A 27,221-nucleotide genomic window follows, 5' to 3' on the forward strand; every position below is an offset into this window, starting at 1 on the left:
GGCGACCCCCGGCTCCGGGCACGCGGAGGGGAGGCGGGCCAGCGGACGTGCGCGCGGACACTTACTCGGAGGCCGCAGGTGCCGGGGGGTCCCCGGGAGAGGGCGGGCCGGCGGGGCGGCCGGCCGTGGAGGGAGCGCATTCCTGGGGAGCCAGCGCGGCAGCCCATCCGCTGCCCCGGGTGTGTGGCAGCGTCTGCAGTAATGGAAGTTTCCTGTGGGGCTCCCGACTTCTCCGAGTTGAAGGCGCCGATTCGGGACGCGAGGTGCTCTTGGAAAGAGTTGAGAAACGCGGACCTCTGCTGACCCCTCTGCCCGGTTTAAATACGCGAGCTAGGACGTCGCTTCCCTATCCTTCGTCCTTTTGGAAAACGAGGGTGGGAGGAAAGGTGCCTGGGGTGACCACTAGAGACATCCGACCTTGCTTATGAAAGAGCTTTCGGCGCAGGAAAAGCTCGATGATTATTTATCAGCGTTTCAACAGGGGCTCTTAGACCTTTCCTCCTAGTGATAAGTTGCCCTGGCCATAAATAAGGTCAGGGAGCCCACGCTGGGGTTTCTGTTCGAGAACCACGAGTTGAGTTTAAGTCACTCCTGATGTAAGTCCCAGGCTCAGCCCAGGTGCTGCCACCTCACAAATGACCCTGGCAGGTAAAATGGACTGGCCAGCGACAAGGAGGACTTCTGGGCTGGTTTCTTCCCCGTGGTGCCTTACGACAGCTCCGCACGAATCTGCAATTACCAGGATAAGCCAGGGGCCTCAACCTTATGTTCAGCTGCAGCTAAATTATCTTGACCAGAGCCAATTCGTGCCCAGGTGGATGCTGGGGAAAAAGAATGACCCCGTTAGCAAGCCCAGTGCCTTGGAGATCAACTAACCCAACATCAGTCATTTTACATGGAGGGAAACTGAGTCCCAGGGAAGTTCAAGGACACAGCCATGAGCTAGATGTTTGTCTTCCGCTCATTCTAAAATCAAGCCCTTTCCCCTGAGGTTTTGGTTTGGGGGAGAAAAGCTTCTGGCGATACGGAGTGGAAGCTGCACTGCAGGCCTTTTCCTATGCATGTCCTTTTACCATACCAAACCCCAAGTTCCTGATGTGAGGATTATATGGGAAAACATGTAACAGTGGGTCATAAGGCAGCAGTCTCATACCATTGGCCCTCTGACTTACCTGGCCAGCAGATACATGCTTAAGGTTACACAGAACTTTTTAAAGCATATATTTGAATGAAAAATGGGAACATATATTTAAAAATCCAAGTACTGAATGATGAATGGACAAATGGGCATATCTATACAATAGAACATTATTCAGCCATTAAAAAGGAATAAAGTACTGATACATGCCACGGCATGGATGAACTTTGAAAACATCCTAAGTAAAAGAAGCCAGTCACAAAAAGACACATATTGTATGATTCCACTTATACGAGTTATCCAGACTAGGCAAATCCCTAGAGACAGAAACCGGAGGGACCGTGGGGAGGGGGGGAACGGGGAGTGACTTCAAATGGGTACAGGTGTTCCTTTGGGGGTGGTAAAAAAGTTCTGAACGTAGGCAGTGGCGATGGTCGTGCAGCATTGTGAATGTGCTTTCTGTCGCTGAATCGCACACTTTAACATTGTTGCAGTGGTCAGTTACATGATGTGTATTTTGCCACAGTAAAAAGATCTAGAGATAGCAGAAGACCTGCAAACTGGGCCCCACGTGCCACACGGCAACGGTCAGCCAGAGCCGAGACGCCCTGTGCCCCTCAGATAGAGCTCACTGGGTCACCAATGTGCCACCCAGTCAGTGTGCTCATTTGTGTTACCACGTGGCCCCTGAAGGTGTCTGTGTGTTTGATCTCCGGTTAAACTAGAAGGCTCTCTCCAAATGTTCTTTATAAATGTAGTATGGCACTTTTTATAGTTTCCTGTCCCCTGCAGATAGTTTTACACTTCTTTCTTTCAACAAAGCACACTTGTTTTACGGTCTGTGTCTGATCATTCTGATATTTGAAGTATCTGAGACTCTGTTTCTGCTGGCTCTTACTCATGGTGTCCTATTTCTTTGTGATCTGTCTGGTTCTCCTTGACCTTGCTGGACATTGTATTTTAAAATTTATTTATAGGGATAATCTGAGGCCTAGAGTGAAGTTACCTTCCTCTCGAGTTGCTTTACATTTCCTCTGCCAGACTCCTGAGGGCACTGCTAGTGCAGGATGACCGACATCCAAGTTCAGGGCTCGTGGGTCCCTGGACCCCCAGGTGATGCCAATATAGGTTGCCTAAGTGAGTGAGACCGATCTGCTTATTGTACCCAGGGTGGGGTCAGTGATGTGCTGCCGCTGACCGGCAAGGCTGTGCTTCTCAACTCTCTTCAGTGACCTCCTATCAATAGTTCTAAATCAGCCACGGCGGAGCATTTACACTGTGGAAATCGGCAAATGCTATAATACATCAGGACCCTTTCCCAACCTCACCAAGGGCTGGTGATAAGCATTTACCAGCACACCACTGGGCGAGGTCTCATCTCCCACCCAGCGTGGACCCTGGACTTTGATTTCTGACCTCCTGCCTCAAGAAAACCATTCACACTGAAGTTCAAATATGCCAGACTTGGCAAATATCTACAGGGTTCGAGTGGCTTCCTTGCTGGATTAGCTGTCAGGGTTCTCTTTTTCCTTCAGTTTCACCTATTCCTTACTATCTTGTCAGCATGTGGTGGGTTTTAGGATTTTTTAAAATACGTTTTCTAGCATATGTTCTAGCATTTTTAGTTGCTTTCAGCTTGAGCGTTGGTCTGAATAACTAGTTACCAGAGACTGGAAGTCAAGCTCTCTCTGAATGTTTGTGATAATCTTAGACGTGTTAAAGGAGTGATCGTGGGGTTCCAGAGGTGAGTTACTTAGTCATGGCTTGTGCTTTGACCTAACTGTGCCTCATCTGTAAAATGGGGATGAAAATAAGACCTGCCTCACAGAGTTATGTGAATTAAAAACAGTATTTGTCAGGGAAAGTGGGGGGAGGGATACATTAGGAGTTTGGGATTAACATATACACACTACTATATATAAAACAGATAACCAACAAGTACCTACTGTATAGCACAGGGAACTATACTCAATATTTTGTAATAACCTATAAGGGAAAAGAATCTGAAAAAGAATACATATATATGTATAACTGAATCACTTTGCTGTACACCTGAAACTAACGCGACATTGTCAATCAACTATACTTCAATTAAAAACAACAACAACAGGGCTTCCCTGGTGGCTCAGTGGTTGAGAGTCCGCCTGCCGGTGCAGGGGACACGGGTTCGTGCCCCGGTCCGGAAAGACCCCACCTGCCGCGGAGGGGCTGGGTCCGTGAGCCATGGCCGCTGAGCCTGCGTGTCCGGAGCCTGTGCTCCGCAGCGGGAGAAGCCACGACAGTGAGGGGCCCGCGTACCAAAAAAACCCCACCACCAACAACAACAATAACAAAAAACAAGACAGTATTTGTCAAGAATTTAGAAGAGCACTTGGCACACAGTAACCGCTAGATACCAGAAAGCATTTGTTAAATAACAGACCTGGACGATCTTTGCATCAGTATGCCCCACACTGGGGTCTGAAGTCAAACTACTCTTCTAGGCTGGTAAATTCAACCCTTACGTCACTCCTCCTCCGGGATGAAGGCTCATTCACCACGGGGTGGGAGGTGTGGGGAGGGGAAGGATAACTCTGGAACAGAGATGGAGATGGGTGATTGTGAGGAAAATGCAGGCCCGGCCCTGGCGCTTCTGGGCACCTTGGTCCTTGCCTAGCAACTTGTGACCGAGCGCTGTTTTCATAAACAGAGGTGCTTTGGTGTTTGGGGAGCAGGTCGTTAGCAAGGCCCAGCCAAGAGGGAAAACTATGAAGGGCACACTCCAACCACAGAATGAAATACAGTCCCTTACTCGGAGACAGGAACAGAAAGGATGAGCTGTGGAGGCTGAAGCCTCCCTCCTTTCACAGAAAAGGATGCTACTGGGACTTCCCTGGTGGCCCAGTGGGTAAGACTCTGCGCTCCCAATGCAGGGGGCCCAGGTTCGATCCTTGTTCAGGGAACTAGATCCCGCATGCGTGCCACAACTAAGAAGTCTGCATGCCGCAACAAAGATGCCACATGCCGCAACGAAGAACCACGTGCTGCAACTAAGACCCAGTGCAGCCTACATAAATAAATAAAAAAATAAATAAAATATTAAAAAAAAAAAAAAAGGGACGCTACCATCCGGTCACACAGCCAGTTAGAAGAGTTCTGGCCAGAGCCCCGCTCTCCTGACTGTGTCTCTGGACCGGTGCTCCCCACTCCACAGTCATCAGGATGTGGAGAGTTGTAAATCAGCCCTGTGGGAGTGCTCTCAGGACCCTCCTGTCCCTCCCCCACCCAGAGAGGACGGGTAAATCTATACCAGCACGCCACTGGTGGAGCCCAACGGGATCCCGAATTATCGTAGGGAACGTCTCCCCCACAATGTGGGCCTGATGATGAATTTCAGATAGACGGGGGAGCCATTAAAAATTTTTTCTTTGATAAATCAAATACTCCAATTTGCTTCTCTGCCTACTTTTTCTTGCCTATAATTACAGCTCTAAAAATGGTCACCAGCTCAAATACTAATAGACTAGCAAGTTGTATATCCATGCATGCAGCCACTGGCTTGCCTAAAAGTTGGGCCACTTGAGGCCATATAGAAACAAAGAGATAGTAGATATAAAGTGCTTCAAGAGACAGATGTGTTCAGAGGTGAGACTGTGTAACACAGGCTCTTCCAACAATGAATGATTAAACACAGAAGTGCGGTCATGACCCAGTGACCTGGAGCAGAGTTGGAATGCATCTACCAAAGTGCTTGGTGAGCTCTTAGGTCAGAAATCCAGGAGGCTGCCCGAATGTCTTCTCTCGCTCCCACGTGTGCAGTCATTTTGGCCGCCCAGCATCTGAATACCCTTTCTAGTTCTGGGTGAGCCTTTGTGGATGGAGGCTGCCCCCCACTATAGAAGCTAGAGGCGGCTTGTCCCTCTTTTTCCCAGGGGGTTAGGTCCTGGGCATGGGTCCCAACCTTACCCAGGTGGATGGTCTAATAGGTTGATTTTCTTTTTTATTGAGGTATAGTTGATTTACAATATAATATGTTTGAGGAATATAATATAGTGACTGGTTCCTTTTTCTCCGCATCTTCGCCAACATTTGTTATTTGTGGTCTTTTTGATGACAGCCATTCTGACAGATGTGAGGTGATGTCTCTTTGTGGTTTGGATTTGCATTTCCCTGATGATTAGCAATGTTGAGCATCTTTTCATGTGCCTGTTGGCCACCTGTACATCTTCTTTAGAAAACGTCTATTCAGGTCTTCTGCCCATTTCTTTAATTGGGTTGCCAGTCGATTGTTTTTAAATAATAGCTTTATTGAGATATAATTAACATACCATAAAATTCCCCCTTTTTTTGGTTGTTTTTTTTTTTTTTTTTGATGTGGACCATTTCTAATGTCTCCACTGAACCCACCAGAATATTGCTTCTGTTTTATGTCTTGGCCTTTTTTTTTTGGCCCCAAGGTATGTGGGATCCCAACTCCCCAACCAGGGACTGAACCCGCACTTCCTGCATTGGAAGGCAAAGTCCCAACCACTGGACAGCCAGGTAAGTCCCAAAATTCACCCCTTTAAGGTGTTTTTGTGTGTGTGTGTGTGTGTGTGTGTGTGTGTGTGTGTTTGTGGTGTGCGGGCCTCTCACTGTTGTGGCCTCTCCCGCTGCGGAGCACAGGCTCCGGACGCGCAGGCTCAGTGGCCATGGCTCACGGGTCCAGCCGCTCCATGGCATGTGGAATCTTCCCGGACTGGGGCATGAACCCGTGTCCCCTGCATCGGCAGGTGGACTCTCAACCGCTGTGCCACTAGGGAAGCCCAAGGTGTTTTTTAGTATAGTCGCAGAGCTGTGAAACCATCACCACAATCAATGTTAGAACATTCTTGTCATCTGAAAAAGAAACCCTCTACCCATTTGCTGTCATTCTTTCTCCCCCCAGCCTTAGGCAACCAAGAGTCTATTTCCTGTTTCGATGGATTTGCCTATTCTGGACACTTCACATGAATGGAATCATACAATATATGTCCTTTTGTGCCTAGCTTTTTTTTTTTTTTTTTGGCGGTACGCAGGCCTCTCACTGCTGTGGCCCCTCCCGTTGCGGAGCACAGGCTCCGGACGCGCAGGCTCAGCGGCCATGGCTCACGGGCCCAGCCGCTCCGCGGCATGTGGGATCTTCCTGGACTGGGGCACGAACCCGTGTCCCCTGCATCGGCAGGCAGACTCTCAACCACTGCGCCACCAGGGAAGCCCCCTAGCTTCTTTTATTTAGCATATTTTCAAGGTTCATCCCGTGTATTAATACTTCATTCTTTTTATGGCTGAATGATATTCCATTACATGGATTTACCACATTTTGTTCATCCATTCATTCATCGATGGACATTGGGTTGTTTCCACTTTTTGGCTATTATGAATAACATTGCTATGATGATAAGTGTACAGGTTTTTGTGCAGATGTGTATTTTCAGTTCTCTTGGCTACATACCCAGTAGGGGAATTGCTGGGTCATATGGTAACTCTGTATTTAACGTGTTGAAAAACTGCCAGACTGTTTTCCAAAGCAGCTGCACCATCTTACATTCCCACCAGCAATGTACGAGGGTTCCAATTTCTCCACATCCTCACCCACACTTGTTATCGTCTGTCTTTTTCATATTAGTCTTGTGGCGGTAAAGGGGTATCTCATTGTGGTTTTGATTTTGACTTTGATGTTTGAGGGTGTGTAGGGGCAGCGGAGAAATGACTTCCAGCAGAAGTGGCCCTTGGAGAGCCTAAGTAGCGGAGGCGCTGAGCTCCCAGTGGTGGCAGCGCCATGGGCATCCTGGCTGCCGTTGGTTCCTGGTCATTTTCAGAGCTTGCTTCTTCAGTCGCTCCATTGAGCCTATGAGTTACCTGCTGGTCTTCACATGAAGTCCCTTTCCCCGAAGCTAACCAGAGCCAATTTCTATTGCTCCAAACCAAAGATCATGGCTGATACCCTATTTAAGCTGCCTCTCAGTCTGTTATACTTATCCTTCCTGAATGTCTTTTCTCTTGTTGCAATCTTTCACTTCTCCCCAAACTACTATAACAATCCCCTTGCTGTGGGCCCTTTCCCCAGCCAATCCCTCTTGCCCATCACCCAGCCCTACGCCTCTGAGATCCAAGTTTGATCCACTTCTCCCCCTTCCCTTTCATATCAAGCCTAACCTCCCTGATTCAGCACACAAGGCCAGCCATAATGTGATCACTGACTTCTCTGGGCTGCTCTCCTGCCACTTCCCCCCGGCACTGCTCAGATGGGCTTAGAGCGCCTCATTCATGTAATGTCTCCTCCACCCGCCCTGATCGCCTCCTCCTTCCCGCCCCATCTGCTCTGGACGCCCCTATGTCATATCACAAAATACTGTATTATTATTGACAGGTCTGTTTCCCTCGCTACAATATAACCTCCTAAAGGGAAAGAAACATGCTTCCCGCCACACTTTATCTTAGGCCTTAGCACCAGGGCACCCAGCTCAACTGAGGTCACTGTTAGAGGGTCTGGCACAAGTTACTGCCGTTCTCGCATCTATCCTAGTGAAAGGCAGAGGTGACGGACAGCACACTGAGGGAGGGGTAGGTGGCGAGCTCTGGCGGAGCTTCGCACACTGAGGGAGGGGTAGGTGGCGAGCTCTGGCGGAGCTTCGCTGTATACCTGGCTGCCTTTGGGTGACCACCGGCGACTCAGGGGACTGTGTAGTTAAACACGGTTGTGCACAAAGGGACAAGGTCACGGAGAAGATTGTGGTTACATCTTTTTAAAATGTCGAAATCCCTGGAAAACTAAGAAGGATGTATTGATGCCGACTCAGGGTTTAAGGTTTATGGGGCTGAAACCCACTGGGAGCTTTCCCACCTTTGTCCAGTGTCACGTGAGAGAACACACCAGTTTCAGAGCTGGTTCCTCACAAGACTTATTTATAGTCTTTCCTGGGATCCTCTGAGCGGCAGCATACCCCATATCAAGACTCTTTGTTTTGTTTTGTTTTTAAAAGCTTCTCCAAGGTTATGTAATTAAATTTTTTAAAAATTTCATTTATGTATTTATTTTTGGCTGCATTGGGTCTTTGTTGCTGCATACGGGCTTTCTCTACTTGAGGCGAGCAGGGGCTACTCTTTGCTGTGGTGCGGGGCTTCTCACTGCAGTGGCTTCTCTTGTCGCGGAGCACGGGCTCTAGGCGCGCGAGCTTCAGGAGTTGTGGCGCACGGGCTTAGTTGCTCTGTGGCATGTGGGGTCTTCCCGGACCGGGGCTCGAACCCGTGTCCCCTGCATTGGCAGGTGGATTCTTAACCACTGCACCACCAGGGAAGTACCATATCAAGACTCTTTGAAAGTGAAGGAATGAGAAAGGCCAGATCGTCTTCTTGAAGACTTGGCCTCCCTCCATTCCTCCTGCCCATCGCCCACGTGAAAACATTCCTCTTCGGACTCGAGAGGAAGCACCATGCAATGGCAGTGCTGAAGGAATGCCAGAGGTCGTTCTAGACTCCTGAGGACCCCACCTTGAGCCTACGTCCCTCTCTAGGGTCTGACCACACAAACCTCTGGTTCACTGAATGCTTCTGGCCTTGGTGGCACTGTTCCCTCGGTCTGGAAGGTTCTCCCCACTCTTTCCATGACTGTCTCTTAACTTACAAGCCTCGTCTTTGGAGAGACTGGCCCCGATCACTTAACTAAAGTACATTTCCCTCATGTTATTCTATCTCATAGGCCCCTGGCTCTTCCTCTATGACCGCAGTTTGCAACGACATAGTTATGTGTTTGTTTAATCAGAGATCCCCGAAGACAAGGGCCATGCCCGTCTTGTCCACCCCTGTACCCCCAGCCCTACCGCAGTGTGGGCGCATACTCACCCTTTGCTGAATTCGTGAATGAATGGATGGATGAAGTCCATCTCCGAAGCAGTCAGATGCACACGGAGGAGAAGCTGGGTGGTGGCCAGCACTTTAGACAGCGCCTACACCTGATGTGCTCTCTCTGCATCAGAACCAGGGTCCACAATACCGCCCACTGCTCCCTCCGCCAGGACAGACACGCTGTGGGAACTACCCTTCACAGCACACGCTGTGTGTTGTCTGAAGTGCTGGCAAAGAGCTTGTAGTGGTTGTTGGAACTAAACTCGCCCCCGCCCAAAGGAAAAAACCCACTTGCTTTAACGACTAAGATCTAAAAAAATAAATACCATGTTTACATTGAAGTGTTTTGTGACTTCCCATCAACAAATAAGGAGAGAACAAGAGGGGGTGCAGGGCCGAACACAATGGCTCGTTCCCTTCCATGGGGGCGACCTTGGTATTGAACTTCCCCACTCACAGCTGGTGATTTCAAACTATGGAGAAAAAGGCAGGGTTGCCAACAGTGGAGAGTGATCTTTGGGGCCCGATGCCTCTCACCTGGGCACTGATAAATACCCATGGTTATCGGCGGGGGCGAGAGGCCTGCCTCGGGCATCAGCAGCTCAGGAAACACGGTAAAGAACCCCGCGACAGGTTTACTGTCCCACGAGCTTGGGCCCTACACTCAGCATCACACTGCCCTGGAAGAATGTTGCATCAACTCGGGTTGTGTGCGTGTGCGTGTGCGTGTGTGTGTGTGAGATATTCCTTTAAGCTAAGCTAGCAGAGGATGTTATATGACATATGAATAGGGTGGCAACTTACTGTTGAGTCCCAGTGTCCTGTGTCTATTTATTATAGTCAGTTTTGAGCCACTGCCTGCAGGGGAACCTCTGTCATCCAGATCTCTCAAGAACATGGTCAGGCCAAAAACCCCAGGGTCTAGGGCAGCCATGGCTTTAGGACACAGATCTTTCTGAAAAAAAAAAAGCCCCTTTTTGTCTGCACTGTCACGAAGCACATCGGGTTCACAGAGGACAGCTGGCACATGAGGCAACCCACGAGCAGGGGCCCGGACTGGCTTCAAGAGCATTGGCTTGAGAGCTGCGGGGCACAGGGCAGCTCGTGGAAACAACTCAGGGGTGGCTGAGGCAGAAAGGTGGTACAGGATTTTTTTTTGGCCGTGCTGCGAGGCATGTGGGATCCTAGTTTCCGGACCAGGGATCGAATCTGGGCCCCGGCAGTGAAAGCACAGAGTCTTAACCACTGGACTGCCAGGGAATTCCCTCATTTTTAAATACAGTTTTGATTTTGAAATATTTTAGATTTGCAAAGGTAGTATGGAGAGTTAACACAGACCCTTCGCCCAGCTTCCCTCGTGTGCACTTTTAGGCAACCAAGATACATTGATCGAAACTAAGAAATTAAGTTTGGCCCAATGCTATCAATTGAACCACAGACTTCCTCTGGGTTTCACCGGGTTCTTCTTAATGTCCTTTTTCCGTTCCAGAAACCCAGGATCCTGCTTCACATTTAGTCATCGTGTCGCCTTAGTCTCCCCCGACCTGGGACAGTTTCTCAGCCTTTTCTTGTTTGTCATGACCTGGGCTATTTTGAAGAGTACTAGTCAGGTGTTTTACACATTCGTCGTATTTGTAAAACTCCGTTGGAAAGAGTCATCCTGGCCTAGAAGGTGGAGCAAACTCCAACCTGCAGGACAGATCCGGGCTGCTGTGTCCGTGTGGTCCACAAGCTAAGAATGGCTTTCACATTTTTGAGTGGTTGAAAAAAATCTCAGAAGAAGAAGATTTCACGGTATGTGGAAATTCTCACAAAATCCAAATTAGTTTCAGTGTCCACAAATTAAGTTTGATTGGAAGGGGGCCACGTTCGTTCTTTCCTGGACCAGAGTCTGTGTGGCTGTGTTTGTGCGCCAGCGGCCGAGGTGAGGCATCCACCAGCCCACTCGGCCCACAGATCCCCACTGTTTACCCTCTGGCCCTTTCCAGAGAGTCTGCTGACCCTGATGCAGACGGCCTGTGGGGGCCGGATTCACTTTGATTCAAAAGCTAAGTCAGCTATTAAAAGAGCACTGAAGCTTCACGTTCATTCATTCAGTTGTTCCACAAATATTTATCAAGGGTCCTTTGTCAAAGCTTGCAGAGACCCCTATTTGAGCAAGTGTTAACAGATGCTAAAACCCTGGAGTTGGGAGAGATTAATTCTCATCAAATGTCTTCCCCAGTCTCGGGCACAGTTTCTGCCTGCAGTGATAATAGCTGCTGTCCTACTTTGAGCACTACGTTATACCAGGAACGCTTACCTGCAATATCTCTTTTAATCCTCACCACCACTCCAGGAGTTGTTCCAGGGGGAAACTGAGGTTTAAGAGATTAGCCACACCCAAGGGCACACAGGCTGCTACTAAATGGCAGAGGCAGGATGCAAGCCCAGGCCGGCCCGGCCCTTGGGCTGGTGCTGTGCAAACAAGACACTCGTCCTGCCCAGGAGGGGCCTGGGGGTCTGGAGGAGAGAGTGGGGGGTGGGGGAAGCTTTGGGTGGTTCCTGGACGATCATGGCTTTTCCACGGGCTCCTGAACTCTGGAAGCAACAGGCCAGGATGCAGAGGTTGGTAGCCAGAGGCCCCATCTGAAACAGTATTATTTTTTCAAAAGAACATCACATGGTGCTTTTTGGGGTCCAGCGTCTCGCCCCTACGTCCGATGTACAAGCCCAGCGAGACCGTCCGTCTTGGGTCTCTGCTCCCTCCACTTCTGGTGTCGCTGCTCTGCTACCCACATGGCTGGGAGAGTCTGAGCTCTCTGCCCTCTGGGCAGGAAGGCAGCCCTCCTCTTCCTGCCCTGGACCCGGGTGCTGGGGCCCGGCCTCGCCACCGCTTGCGTGGCCAGCAGGTGAAGACGCCCCGCCAGGGATGGAAGGTGCACATAAGCTGCTCTTCACCCTGGTCGGACAAGCTGAGAGATACCCCAAGAAAAGCACCAGCAGAAAGGGTGAGAAGGGGCGCCCGTGGCCTGGCTGGGCTGGGAGCAGGGTGGGAACGCCGCTGACACGGATGCTGCTGTCCCCTGCTATTTGGGCCTTCCCGGATGGACGGCCGCACTGACCCTCACCCTTCCCGTATCGACTCAGAGCAGAGCGAGCGGCTCAGCCTGGGCCTGATGGCAGTTCCCACTCACCAGCCCCGCCGCCGCGGGTCCAACTGCTCACGGGCCGGTTCTGCTCTGGACGATGACTCCAATATATGTCGTCAACAAGAACCAGAAAGAGGGAGCCGGACCTGACGAAAGAAGCCCCTGGTGGGTGTCCAGAGTGCATCCAATTCTGAGTTATTTTCTGAAGAGAACAAGTCACTTGAGAGTTTTCTGTTCCCTAAAATGTCCCCGGGAACTTTTTAACTGGCTTGGTGGTCTGTCTCTCCTAAGCCCTTAGCAGCTGCAAAACTGATTCACAAAGCTTGTTTTTCTTTTTGTGTTTTTCAAAAAGAAACAAATGTAAACCAGGTTGCAAAGCCCTGGAGGTATACAGTGTGACGAGCGGGCACCGGCTGTCCCAAGGCGGTGGTGACACAGCCGGGGTGGGGGATACGGCTCTGTTCTGTGTTCCAGGCTGTCCCAAGGACCCACAGCGCTAGGTTTCCAAACGGCCGCCACGCAGGGGGCTCTGTGCCTGGAGGAGGGAGCTGCAGCTGTTCTGTTTCTCTCACACAGACCCCTGCTCCGGGGGTCAGAAACATCATCTCAAAGGCTGGTTTCTCCGGGGTAGGAGCTGGTACTGGCCGGCGGGTGTGTCGGACTAAGCACGTGTGGAGAATAACCTTTGGCCCATTTGCCTGAGTAAGACCTCATAACTGAGGACAAAACTCTTAAAATCAGACCATAACTTCCACCTGTTTATATGACGAGGGTAGCCTATATTCAAGGTCAGAATGCTGCTGAAGCCTGAGTCACGTTCCCTGAACATCCCGAGCCGCGCCGGGTAACTGCTTTCGCCTGCTACGAGTTCTGCAGCCCAGCGGAGTTCAAGGCTGCGAATCAACCACACTGGCCTATGCGGCGCGTGCGCTGTGTGAGGGGGCGGCTCCCGTCTGCTGAGCTCTGCCCCGGGGAGGCCGGCCGGCCGTTTCTGGTCCAGCTGCGGTACACACAGGGCTCAGGGGCTGCTGTTCTGCATTCTCTTTGGCAGGTGCCACCGGCGTTAAGCATGGCCAGGGATGCTCTTCATAACGGTTGCACACAACTGCTCAGGGGTTTTGCTCATAAGAAGCCACAAGCCGGGGCTCTCGGGAGCCCAGAGCACCCAACGCCCCCGCCCCAGCCTAATAGCAGGCTGGGATGACCCATATCAGGCCACATTAGGCTAAGGGTCCAGGTGCCACTTGAGGGGATAGAAATAAGGCCACACTTGCCACGAGGAAGGCCTGCTGCTGGCTGAGGCGCCCCCTGCCCCCGGGGACCACGCCACCTTCTCGTCCTGTCCAAACCCCCTCCAGGCAGCACTGCCGTGGATTAGGCGCGAGAATGGCGGCCGGGGTCTCCAGACACCCTTTCCATCCAGCTGCCATCGTTTTTCTTGCCTCCACCCACTTTTCTATTTCAGAAACAGTGGAATGTCCAACTTTGTGACTTCCATTGCTTAACAGAAATTTGCTTTTAATGTCTAAACGTTCTGAAGATTAGAGCAGGGGTAGGGAAATGCGGGGAAAGCAGTGCCTTGTGGAAAACACACACACACACAAAGTCCTTTGTGCTTCAGGCACTCCTTTCAACTTCACTGACCGTAGGATCTTGTCCAGAATCTTGGGAAATGGTTAGGCCAAGAATTTGAGTCGTGAATATTTCTGCAGTGATTTCGTCTGGAAGTTCTTCTTCAAAGCAAATTTCTGAACCTAACCAGACAAGAAAAGAAAGCAAATGCCTTCATAACAATTAGGTTTCTAACTCAGAAGCATTTTCCAAAAATATGAGGAAATGATACTAAACAAAAGTGAGAGGAGCTTTGTGCTGGGATTTGGCCCTGATTCCGTGAAAACCTTTGGGTGGAAACTGGTTAAAATCCCTCCTTTGTGGTTTGGGTTTGGAGCACTGTTACCCAAAACTCTGCACACTTCACTGGAAAGCCTCAACTACAAGGCATCATTGATTTTACTGTTTTGAGACACTTAGGAACACTGTATACATGTGTGTGTATATAAAACAATTGGGAAAGTTACATTCTGAGATCCCAGATACACAAGGAATGACGTAGAGGAGCTTGCAGGTTGGAAATGACCAATCAAATCCTGGAGTCTAGAACCATCTGTGTTAGGAACTCTGTTCAATTTGAAATTGGGAACAGACAACAGAAGGAGAGGGAGAAGGAAGCCTGGTGAGGAGTCTTTGTTCCCGACCCCATGGGGGCAGCAGGGCAGCACTCGGGGTTGTCCATGGACACGTTCCAGCACAAGGGCGTCAGTGAGCTAAAAGAAGGAGGTGGGAAATCCTCAGACAGGAAAGGAGAGGAGGATTTTTTTTTTTTGGCCGCACTGCACAGCATGCGGGATCTTAGTTCCCCGACCAGGGATCGAACCCACGCCCCCTGCAGTGGAAGCGTGGAGTCCTAACCACTGGACTGCTAGGGGAGTCCCAGGATGATCTTTAAAGATGTTCAAGCTCTGGCAGCGTGAAGTCGGGCTCGTGCCTGCCTGCCGAGTCCCTACCCTCTCCTCATCCAAGGCTCTCCTGACGATACCTCTTCTGAAAGAGCTTCTGAACTGTATCCTCTACTAGTGGCCAAGATTCGCCTACCCAAGCTGGAAAGATGAGGACTGAATCAGGGGAATAAAGGGAAGAAACAAGGCTGGGAGACACGAAGGAAGGACGGAGCACAAGAACAAAAGCTTTCATCTCTTAGACATGACCACCACTCCCTGGTCCTTTTATAACTTATTCATGTTGCGTTCCCAACAGACTTGCTTTGTTGTGTGCATGGTATGAAGGAGAGTGGCTTGCACCAGTTAGAAGACTTAAATGCACTTAAGTCGCCAACAAATTAGTGCAGCTCAGCTACGTGTCCAGACAGAGCCCACTGTAGTACCTTTGACAGAAGAGGCTGTGGGCTCGGATTTCCAGCCCTCAGGATTCAGTCCGAACAGTGTAGCAAAGCAGTCAGACATCTCCTCTTCTGTCATGTGCTCACCTGGGCATCACAAAGGGAAAAGGAGGCTGTTCAGCTCATGGGACTGAGCCTCACGTCAGAGTTTAACATCATCATTCTGGGGTCTTCAAGAGAATGATTCCACTGTTTCCTTGAGACACAAAAACATTCTAGGGAGTCCCATGTTACTGTCACATAGACTTCCTTATATGGTGCTAAAAATGGGACTCCAACCCAGGGGACTGTGTTGGGGCTTGTGCAGAGAAAGAAGACAGCACTCTGATAAAGACTGTGCTTAGCTTCATTTCAACTTTCCTCACATTAGAAGCAGCAGTTTGGCTAAGATGAAATGATCGCCCAGAGAAAAGGGCTACTTGACTTCCTCACAAAAAACGATGAGGAAGGACTTCCCTGGTGGCGCAGTGGCTAAGAATCCGCCTGCCAATGCAGGGGACATGGGTTTGAGCCCTGATCCGGGAAGATCCCACATGCTGCGGAGCAACTAAGCCTGTGCGCCACAACTACTGAGCCTGCGCTCTAGAGGCCATAAGCCACAACTACTGAGCCCGTGTGCCACAACTACAGAAGCCCACACGCCTAGAGCCTGTGCTCCGCAACGAGAAGCCACTGCGATGAGAAGCCCACGCACTGCAACGAAGAGAGAAGCCCCCGCTTGCTGCAACTAGAGAAAGCCCAAGCGCAGCAACAAAGACCCAATGCAGCCAAAAATAAATAAATAAATGTATTTTTTTAAAAAGTACGATGAGGAAAAGAATAGGTAAAAATGAAAAGTTTTACTTTGGTGTGGTTTTATTTCACAAATGCAACCCAGTCTCGTAGTAGCTCTGTGAGTTTGATGGCTGACACTTGTATTCCTGCTTTATGAGTGAAGGCCCTGAATCTTGCAGCTCCAGGAAGCTGGAACATAAACTGCATCCTTCTGGTTCCCAGCATCCTTCCCTTTACCCCGTGTTTGCCAGCCACGTGGGTCAGTAAGCGGCATCCTCGTGGCTGAAGTCCAGTCAAATCAGAGATGCCGGGGGGTGGTCTGTCTCCCAGCTCAGTTCTCTCCAGTGGGAATGGCTCAAGGGTGTTACGAGATATACCTATTTAGGTATTTACCTTTGGTTTGAAGCAGTTTCAGAAAATCTTCTCTTCGAATAGCTTTCTTTCCGTTTGAATTGGTAAAACCAAGAATGTCAAAGCTCCGCTGGATGCCACTCATGGTGTTACCGAAGGGTGGCCTGTGATTAAGGTAAACTTTGAAGAAATCTGGTAGGTTGATTTTGTCAATTAGTTTTCCAGTGTCCACATACTCACTAAATCTGATTTCGTTAAACATATCTTCAATCTAGGAAAGAGGTTTAGGGGGAAAAAAAAAAGACCATGGTAAGCAGAAAAGACGCTTTGATAGACGTCTAAGAATTGGAGAGTAACAGACAAATGTTCACCATTAGCTTAGAACATGTATGTTATTAGTTGACTGTATCCCCCCTCCAAAGAAAGATAGGTTGAAGTCCTAACCCCCAGTCCCTCAGTCCCTCAGGGCAGATGTCATTAGTTAAGATGAGGTTGTACTGGAGGAGGGTGGGCCTTCCATACAATATGACTGGTGTCCTCATAAAAAGAGGAAAGAGACACTCAGGGCCAAGACGGACATGTGATGGCCGAGGCAGTGGTTGGAGGGATACATCTTAAGCCAAGGAACATCAAGGATTGATGGTAACTGCAGAAGCTAGAAGAGGCAAGGACACACATTATCCCCTACATGTTTCATAGAGAGCATGACCCTGCTGACACCTTGATTTCAGAGTTCCATGAGAGAATAAATTCCTGTTGTGTGAAGCCACCCACTTTGTGGTACTAAATTTTACAGCAGCTTTGATCCACTGTCCAACTGGTCAATACTATTAGCATTGGCATGAACAGTGTTTCATTTCTTCACTTTTCACCTAAGTATCTCACAGTGTATCTACTACATCCTTGCTTTGTGAAGAAGATATTAGTTTCATTTAAAAGATGGAATCCTGAAGAATTTAGAAATTAGTTTAGATGAACGAGCAAATAATTCAGTGTGAAACTCAAATACAGGACCTAAGGCTGTGGTAAGTTTCTTAAGGCAACTAACTGCACCACGATTCTTTTTTCCTTTCTTTCTTTTCCATCTTTATCCTGCAATGTTTTATATACTCAAAAGATTCTATGTAACATACATACAACTTATGTGATATAATTTTTAAAATGAAGACCTAAGAAGCCATCATTCATTGAAAATATCAACACAGTTGGCAAGTCTTAAGTGAGACTAACCAAGAAAAAGAAGAGAAAAGTCTCAAATTATTAAAATCAGGAATGAAAGAGGGAATACCAGTACCAATCTTACAGAGATTAAAAAGAGTATGAGCAATAATATGCCAACAAATCAGATAACTTAGGTGAAATGGACAAATTCCTAGAAAGATACAAATGACCAAAACTGACTCAAGAAGAAAGAGAAAATCTAAACAGACCTATAACAAGTCAATAGATTGAATTAGCAACTTTACAGCTTCCGCAAAGAAAAACCAAGGACCAAATGGCTTCATTGGTGAATTCTACCAAATATTTAAAGAATACCAATCCCCCACAAACTCTCCCAAAAACATAAGAAAAGGGAACAATTCCCAACTCATTCTGTGAGGGCTGCTTTCTGATTTGGAAAGTCATTCTTTGCGTATTTTCCAAATTTCCTAGAATGAGCAGAGTACTGACATGTCTGCGGATTCAAATGGAAATGTGGTGCCAGTTAATGCAGGTCTCCACACAGGGCTCCTTGCGTAACTGGCAAAATGCAAGGAGGAGAGAAATAGAACACAGAAACAAACGAAACCACACCCCACTCCCATCAGCCTTCTCTGTGCAGTATTTTTGTACCACGCACACTGCAGCCGGCTAAAATTCAGAAACCTGAACTGTGCCTGACAAAGGGCTAGAAATGAGTATTTTAGTGTCTACATTTGAAACTAATATGTGTCCCTCCAAATTGCAGGGTTTTGAATTTTAGAGAGAGAGAGAGAGAGAGAGAGAGAGAGAATAAGAGCCACAGAAAAGTGGGAAATAATTTTTTTCCCCCAGAACCTGAACTTTTTTGGTCTGTAGGAATGAATCAGGAAGAGAATCTATATTTGTACACAATATTTATCAATAGATGGCCAATTTCTCCCTGTCCACTAAATAAATGTAGAACAAAAATGGAAAGAGCACCAGTTTGAAGCAACGCCAAATATCAGCCTGTCTGGAACATCCTAGTGTCTTGGTCTTGCCCCAAGTATCAAGAAGAAAATACAAACCTCTTGCAGTCCAGCCATCATTTCTGTGAAAGATCTGGGGTACCTTCCTTCCACTTTTTCCCATGCATATAAAACACATGTGTCTATTTTTTTTTGCAAAACTGGTACGTGTATATATCCTTTTTTGTATCCTGCTTTTCCCCTTTTTACACTGTATCTTAGTAATCGCCTAATATTTTCAAAGAAGCCATATATCTTCAATGCAACATTCCAGGAATGGTCTTTAGATGTAACATCATTGGTTATGGATACAAACGAACCATAATTGGTACTATGCAAGCAGTTCTAATTGGTAACATTTTCATATACAGCATTTGTTGAGTTTATATTATGTACAACTGCATGTTAAATTATGTACAATTTTGTGTATAAATAAAACTATCCAGTAGCATGTATTATTTACAGATTCTACTATATGATTTTAATACTATTGGTATATGCATGTGCTACCACCTACTATGAGCCAAGGGAGACTGGGGCTAACACTATGATCTTTGATGGCAGACCTAGGTTCAAAGCCTGGTTCTGCCATTTTCTATATGACTTTGGGTTAGTAACTTAACATTCCTTATCCTCAGTTTCCTGTCCTGAAAAAGGGAGTAATATGGTAAACCATTTGCAGTGGGCTGATCTGAGGCTTACTGTGACAATGTATCTAAAGTGCTGACACAGGGCCTAACACAGTCAGCACTCAACTGGCAGTAACTGTTCTTGTGATTCTTATACTTCCTATGCCCTTGCTAATTACAATGCATGTAATTATAACACAAATTATAATTTATAAATACATAAATTATAACGTAAATGACACGTGTACTTTACAAACGTAATATACGATTCAAACTCAATTCAGAAATAGGAGACTAACCCAAAGAGGACAAAGAAGGAATCCAAACGTGCCTGGAGTTACTCACACCCGGAGCATTCCAAAGATCTCAGGGAACATTCTTGGCACAAACCACTCTGTAGGTGACTCACCTCTTACTCTCTTTCCCCAAATGACTGACCAAAGATCACTGCTCAACAGGCAGGGAGCTGGCAGCTTCAGCGTCATGACGTTTCTTTCCCGAGCCTACTCTGGGTTAGTTGAAGAGGCAGGTGCTGCTACGTATCTAAACGAGGTTCGTGCTTGGGAGAGGAACCTCGGAGCCCGAATGGAACGCCCAGAGCCCTCCCAGGCCCCGCGGTCGCCCAGAGCGCTCTGGCTGGCTCAGCCCGGCCTCTTATTGGCATTCTCACACCGGCCTGTCATCCACTAAGGCAGTGGTTCATTTGATTCACCCAGGGAGCTTTAAACATTCTAAGGCCTCAGCCCCATTCCCAGAGACCCTGATTTAATTGTTCTGGGGTGGAGTATAAGCAGTCAGAGTTTTTAAAAGCTCCCCAGGGGATATGAATGTGTGGCCAAGGTTGAGAAGTATGGCTTTAAGGCAGGGGATCTCAAACTTTATCAGGCATCAACATGAGCAGGAGGGCCCCTTAAAACACAGACTGCTGGGGCTTCCCTGGTGGCGCAGTGGTTGGGAGTCCGCCTGCCGATGCAGGGGACGCGGGTTCGTGCCCCGGTCCGGGAAGATCCCACATGCCGTGGAGCGGCTGGGCCCGTGAGCCATGACCGCTGAGCCTGTGCGTCCGGAGCCTGTGCTCCGCAACGGGAGAGGCCACAGCAGTGAGAGGCCCACATAACGCAAAAAAAAAAAAACACAGACTGCTGGTCTGGGGGCCACAGTTTTGAGAACCAGCTCTTATACCACAGCAGCTGGCGGAGGTGATGCTCATGCCAAAAGAACCAGCACCCGGCCTGTGACTTTCATCACAGAGCAACGGTGGGTGGCAGCTGTGAGGCATATTCTAATTCTTCAGGCCCACATCTGTCTCCTCCATTAAGCTGTAGCAATAGTGTTCATCTCTATTTCCACAGCAGCCTTGCTCAGAGCCCGGCACATCGTGGGGGCCCAGAGAAACGTTTACTGCATGAATGAAACACCGTGGGCACAATGAGGCCATGGAAGAAGTTCTCTTAAAACTCAAAAAAGGGGGGCTTCCCTGGTGGCGCAGTGGTTAGGAATCCTCCTGCCAAGGCAGGGGACACGGGTTCGAGCCCTGGTCCGGGAAGATCCCACATTCCGCGAAGCAGCTAAGCCTGGGCGCCACAACTACCGAGCCTGCGCTCTAGAGCCTGTGAGCCACAACTACTGAGCCCGCGAGCCACAACTACTGAAGCCCGCGCACGCGTAGAGCCCATGCTCTGCAACAAGAGAAGCCACCGCAGTGAGAAGCCCGTGAACCGCAACGAAGAGCAGCCCCTGCTCGCCACAACTAGAGAAAAGCTCATGCCCAGCAACAAAGACCCAACACAGCCAAAAATGAATAAATTAATTAATTAAAAATTTTAAAAAAAGGTAGAACTGTCGAGGTCGAGTATCTATTCAACAGCTTGTCATTTGAGTTATAACTTTTTTTTTTTGGCCACGCGCCATGCAACTTGTAGGATCCTAGGTCCCCAACCAGGGACTGAACCTGGGCCCTCGGCCGTGAAAGCGCAGAGCCCTAACCACTGGACCACCAGGGAATTCCTGATTTATAACTTTTAAACATTTACACAGTCGGCCCCTGGACTTCTGCTGGTACCATTGCCCAGGCCCCGAGACGTGAGGGTGGCCTGTCCTTGGAGGGCCGGGGTCCCCTGGCCCAGGACTGCTTTACTCCTGCCGCTGTCATTCTCCCCATAGGCCTTTGGGTTTGCGATCCTGTTGTCAGCCACAGGAAGCCACTGATGGCCTTAGAATTGTGTCTTATAATTAAGTTTTATAACCTCCCTGTTAAACGGAGAGGAACATGATACACTTGAACTGGCGCCATTCCTCGTCTTTATAAACGGGCTCCTGGTGCGGGTCGGTTTCTTCTGTGATAGTTTCATAGACTCGCAGGCTGGAAGGACTCTCCCTCCTCCTTAGACACACCTAGTGCTCTCTAGACCGTCCCTGGCAAACGAGGAGACAGTCTTTCCTCACAGCAACCTCTTCGCCTCCCACCCGCTCCGTGTGGCCCATCGCGGCGGCGTTTCGCACTGACCTGGTGCAGGGAAGGAGGGTCTGGGCAGCAGCTTCCAGGGCTGGAGATGCCTCTGCTGTTGGCACATCACTCTGTCACTCACAACTGCCCCCTCTCCAGTAACTATCGGCACAACAGCTGCCTCCCGTCAGGTCCTGCCCACTGGACACCGACCCAGGAGAAGGCCAGCCATTGGTGCTGGGCCACAGCGCTCTCTCCCTGCTGTCTGCCGGCCGGCGGGAGACTCAGAGATGACACCACCACCATTCCCAGCGCCTTTTATGGTGACCTCTGCCCAGCCCCTCATGGGGCCCAGGCTGCAAGCACTTCCGGGGATTCTTCCCCACCCCAGGTGAATGTTTTTAAAGGTTTTAAAATCTGAATGACAGAATTCCCTGGTGGCGCAGTGGTTAAGAAGCCGCCTGCCAATGCAGGGGACATGGGTTCGAGCCCTGGTCCAGGAAGATCCCACATGCCGCGGAACAGCTAAGCCCGCGAGCCACAACTACTGAGCCTGCGTTCTGGAGCCCGCGAGCCACAACTACTGAAGCCCATGCGCCTAGAGCCCGAGCTCCGCAACAAGAGAAGCCACTGCAGTGGCTTCTCTTTTCTTTACTCCTCTAGAAAAAGGAGTGAAGTACTGATTATGCTACAACATGGATGTACCTTGAAAACAGTGAAAGAAGGCAGACACAAACAGTCGCACATCACATGATTCCATCTATATGAAATGTCCAGAAGAGGCAAATCCGGAGATGGGAAGTAGACTAGTGGATGCCAGGGGCTGAGGAGGGGGGATGGGAAGTGACGGCTAATGGGTACAGGGTTTCTTTTTAGGGTGATAAACATGTTCTAGGATTCGATAGTGGTGATGGTTGCACAACCCTGTGAACATACTAAAAGCCATTGACTCACTTTAAATAGGTAAATTGTATGATATGTGATATATCTCAATAAAGTTGATTAAAAGGAAAAAAAATAGGGAGTTCCCCGGTGGTCTAGTGGCTAGGATTCTGCGTTTTCACTGCCTTGGTCAGGGGAGATCCCGCAAGCCATGAGGCGTGGCCAAAAAAAATAATAATAATAACAAAAGGTAGAAAAATAGGGACTTCCTTGGCGGTCCGGCGGTTAAGACTCCGCACCTCTAATGCAGGGGGTGCAGGTTTGATCCTTGGTCGGGGAACTAAGATCCCACATGCTTCACGGTGAGGCCAAAAAAAAAAAAGAAATATAATACAGAGGTGAAGCAATGGCAAAGGCACGTAACAAAGCAAATGCCATCAGTTTTTAAAAATGTAATTTTCACCATGACTATGATCTATTCTTTTACCATCATAAAACCAGTAAAGATAAATATGTGCTTGTTATAAAAAATGCAAACACTGGAGATGTAAAGAATAGAAGTAAAGTGCTCTACCATTCCCCATCCCTCAGCAATAGCCAGTGCTTGATGTCCTGACTTTTGTTTGCACTAAGACCAGCCAGCTGGGGTACAGACCGCGGCCCGGAGTGACCGTGCACGCTTCCTCATCCCCCTAAGCCTCACTGTCCTGGTTGGTAAAATGGAGATGATAAAAGCATCTTCTTGCTGTGAGGACTAAACACCAGGGGGTCTGGCACGGTCCTTGGCTCTCAGCGAGCGCTCAAGCGAGAAGGGCTGGTCTGCTGTTGCCGCTGTTGGTGTTATTGATATCATCAGCTGCATTCTTTTTTAGTGGCCGCGCAGCATTTTAGTATTTCTTTCTTTAGATGCTGTAAGTGTGACAACGGCAGTGCTCCCTGGAGTAGGGTTCTCAGTGGACCAGGAAGGCCTCCTGACAGCAGTGGGCCATTTCTCTCACTTTCAGGATGGAAACACCTCGTGATATTTATGCTTCAGAACAAATCCAACCCACTGAGGACCTTTCTTCAAAGTGCAAATTTCCCAATTCCCCTGGGGTCTTCATCAGAGCGGAAACTGTGCCCATGACCGTTGGCTCAAATTTCTCCTCCTCCTACGGTGGGCAGCTGTGCCACCTGGCTACGCTCCCTCCATCCCAGCTGGGACTGCGGTTTAGCCACAAAGATTAGTACACAAGGCTTGGGGAGGATTTGTTCGTTTATCTTTCTGGGTTTTGTTCTGAATACAAAAGCAATACAAGCTACTGCTTGTAGTTAAGAAAAATTAAATTCTACAGAAATGTATGCATGAGCCTCCCCTCTCCCCGGCAATTTACAGCCACGATGGTCTTCTAAGGAGAGTGGATGCATCTACATGGGAAGTTTTTTCATTTGTAAACCCCAGAGATGGGCTTATACTGCAGATTTGGAAATAGAAGCCAAGAGCTGAACTGGCTCGGCCAGCAGAGGGACGGGAGGGGGTGCTCCACAGGGAAGGAAGAGGGGGAGCAGAGCTCGGTGGGGGGGTCAAGACCAGCAAGGAAGCCCCCCTGGGGGTGGTCATCGGCACGGGGGAGAAGGTCTAATGAGGTAAACCGCTGCGGAATGCGGTTATGCGTGAATCCTTCTGGTGATTCCGTGTTCCAGGGAAGTTGTCTTGTGTGGATGGGCTTTCTGTTTTTGTGGAAAAGAAGGAAGATGCTGAGCGTCACGTCTGGAATGACCTGGAGTGTGCACACGCACACGGGGGAGCCCCGAGGCCAGGAGAGCGCGAGCCCCCAGGGCAGCCCCGAACTCAGACTATGGGTGGGAGCCAGGGCTGGGTTCCAGCTGGTACCAGAGGCCCCAGCTGACGGGGGTGATATGTAGAAAGTAGAGAGTAAAAGCTCTCACGGATCCCGTGCCTCAGAGGTCAGTGTCGTTAAAGGTTTGGAAGAAGTTCTTTCAGTTTTGCTAGGCATATATGAGATCTATATATTATTGTTAATGAAATGAGGTCATGCTTTACATACTGTTTTGCAACTTTCCTTTTGTCCTTTAACAACAAAACCAGCACATTCTTTCTGAGTCAAGAATCATAGGTCAGGGACTTCCCTGGTGGTCCAGTGGTTAAGAGTCCGCCTTCCAATACGGGGGACGTGGGTTCGATCCCTGGTCGGGGAACTAAGATCCCACATGCTACGGGACAGCTAAGTCCATGCGCCGCAACTACTGAGCCCATGTGCTCTGGAGCCCGCGTGCCACAGCTAGAGAGAAGCCCGCGCACGGCAACAAAGAGCCCGTGCACTGCAGCTAAGACCCGAGGCAGCCAAATAAATAAAATTAAAAAATAAAAAAAAGAAGAGAACAGAAAGAAAAGAATCATCGGTCCATTTCACTGTTTAATAACTACTGAGTGTAGGTGTGCCTTACTTGATTCACCCCATCTCCTATCAACGGACCTTAAGGTCATTTTAATTTTTCACTATTACAAACTATCCCGCAGTACATCACTGTTACACTTGCCTGAGTTTTCCTGTGGGATATACTCCTAAAAGCAGAATTGCTGGGTCCAAAGGTAAGCACATTTAAAAAGTTAAGTGATTATTTCCTCTCCAAACCCTCCTAAACGAGGCTAAAGCTGCTCAGTATACCGAATAGTTAGGGCTACTATTCGTTACTCTGAGATCAAACAATAATGTCAGGGATTCTGTCTTCCTTATTGTTTTTGCAGTCAAACATGACTGGTGAGCATATCGTTCATTCGTGTACTCGTCCGACCAAGATCTGCTGAGCCTCCACGATGTGAGCTCTTGCTGGGCACACACCTCTCTGCCAGGATTGGCCTCAATTTATAGAACTAAGTGGTCGAACTGCTGTTAATTCATTGCAAAAACCTATCAAGAATCTATAACGCTCTGCAAGCTAAATAGAAACATAGCCACAAGTGACCAGGGGACACACGTGACGCACAGGCCCCAACACGATATTCCAAAGTCCCGGGGGGGAAAATATATCTGTAGAGATGGAAGACGACACTTTCTCATATGTGAAATCAGCTATAAAACTGTGAAGAGCCCTAACTTAGGAACCCAAACTTAGGGTTTATAACATCATAAACATTGCAGATCTTTCTTTTTAAAAAAAATGAAGATTTGTAAGAGCAGCCCACCTCACCTCTTTGGCTGTGTTCTGCAGAAGATGGGAATGGTTAGGGATTCTTTGGGGAGGGTTATATTCTTGTATAATTTGGCTTCAATCTACCAGACTGACTAGATTCAAATCCCCAAAGCAGTTAAAATGACGTAAGAAAAAATATAAATAATGTAGAGCCTTGGGGGGCTGGCTTGAGTCTGTGTTTCTAAGTCTTTCAAGTAACCAAGTGTGAAAATACTCTTATCAGCGGCACATACTTCTTCATGCCACTTCTCGGGGGAGGGGGAACAGCTGCATCTTAAGAGGAAATGTTTCATTAACCATGACGAAGCCTGGGTTTAAAAGTTTCAAAGCCCCGAAAACATTTTTATTAAAATCGCTATAAATCTGATGGAAACTAGAGATCAAAAAGCTCTCCCCTCGGAGCTTCAGATATAAACTAATTCATCAGCAAACAGTGTTTGCACTCAGATGTGGCCACATCTGGATCGGGGGCCTTCAGAAAACATCTCCAAAGAGTAAATTTATTTTTTAAGTGGATTAAAAACCCTGGACTCCAGGGGACTTATGAAGACACTGAGTGGGGCACTGAAACCCCTTTTTAGCAGCTGATGTGGGGGGAGACACAACAGTCAGTGACACAACAGTCAGTGACAACCTTGCAATGACCATTTTAATGTGGGTAAAATAATATTCCATGTCACTTTATAACATTTGTTGCAGACTAACCTTTTTTTCTGGGTACTTTTTTTTTTGCCACGCTGCGTGGCTTGTGGGATCTTAGTTCCCCAACCAGGGATTGAACCGGGGCCCTTGGCAGTGAAAGCAGCGAGACCTAACCACTGGACCACCAGGGAAGTCCCTCTGGGTACTTTTTACTCATCAGCAAGATTTCGATAGGTTGTTAAGCTTTATTATTTTTGGCCAATGATAGGACAACGGAGTGAGCCCTTGGTAATTACACTTCTTACTTCTTGAGGAAGCAGAAAAAACACAGCCACTCTGTGCCACCCTCCTCCTTCAGCGATTCGTGTGGCAGGTGGGTGACAGTCACAAAGGATAAACACCCAGAATTCCCTTATCGACAAAGCAGGACTGCAGAGGACACATTTATACGCGCCCAGGGTTTAAAATCAAGAATCCTGAGTGAGAAGGCTGCCATCAGTTTGATGACTTTCGGCCATTTACATAAAGTCTCTTTACCAGACAAATCAAGAAAATAAAAAACTGATTTTAGAGAGGGTATTGTAAACAAAGATCCACAGGGTCAGAGAGACATTCATCTAAAGGCCTTTTATAATCACACATCCAGAGACGAGGATAGGATGGATGGTGGAGGTAATAATACTGGATGGTGTTTTTTCAAACATTTAACATGTGCCCTGTACTGTACTAAACAGATACTCATTTAATTGTCACAATAATTCCAGGGGCTGGGTACTACTATTAGCCCCATTCTACAGATGAGGAAACTGAGGCTTAGAGAGGTTCAGAAACTTGACCAAGTCTCACAGCTGGCGAGTGGTTATAGTCAGGAGTCAAACCCAGAGCCACCTGACCCAGGAGCCTGTGCTCCCAGCCGCTACCCTGTGCTGCTTCCCTAGTAGGAAGGCTTGGATCTGCAGCCATCAGAGAGAGGCTCCTGAGTGCTTACAGGAAATGTGAGACATATGGCTCATGATGGCATTTTTTTTTTTTTTTTTTTTTTT

At 48.4% G+C, this 27,221-nt stretch overlaps 2 protein-coding genes across 3 annotated transcripts in view; both read right to left on the reverse strand.

Annotated features, from left to right (window-relative positions):
• Positions 1-13,544, reverse strand: part of BCL7A (BAF chromatin remodeling complex subunit BCL7A) — a 41,685-nt gene extending 28,141 nt beyond the window's left edge. Inside the window, exons 1-2 of the mRNA XM_024758469.1 lie at positions 13,385-13,544; positions 66-268 (exon numbers count right to left, since the gene is read on the reverse strand). Coding sequence (XP_024614237.1) covers positions 66-268; positions 13,385-13,544 — 363 coding nt within the window. The remainder of the gene's footprint in view (positions 1-65; positions 269-13,384) is intronic.
• Positions 13,545-13,637: 93 nt separating this feature from the next.
• CFAP251 (cilia and flagella associated protein 251) overlaps positions 13,638-27,221 on the reverse strand; it is a 67,089-nt gene continuing 53,505 nt past the window's right edge. For both annotated transcript variants that reach the window (XM_024758588.1, XM_024758587.1), the window contains 3 exons: positions 16,238-16,466; positions 15,056-15,157; positions 13,638-13,868 (listed from right to left, as the gene is read on the reverse strand). In XM_024758588.1, coding sequence (XP_024614356.1) covers positions 13,732-13,868; positions 15,056-15,157; positions 16,238-16,466 — 468 coding nt within the window. In that variant the 3' untranslated portion in view covers positions 13,638-13,731. The remainder of the gene's footprint in view (positions 13,869-15,055; positions 15,158-16,237; positions 16,467-27,221) is intronic.

This window comes from Neophocaena asiaeorientalis, unplaced genomic scaffold (assembly GCF_003031525.2).
Source record: "Neophocaena asiaeorientalis asiaeorientalis breed wild unplaced genomic scaffold, Neophocaena_asiaeorientalis_V1.1 scaffold77, whole genome shotgun sequence".
NCBI classification, from domain to species: Eukaryota; Metazoa; Chordata; class Mammalia; order Artiodactyla; family Phocoenidae; genus Neophocaena; species Neophocaena asiaeorientalis.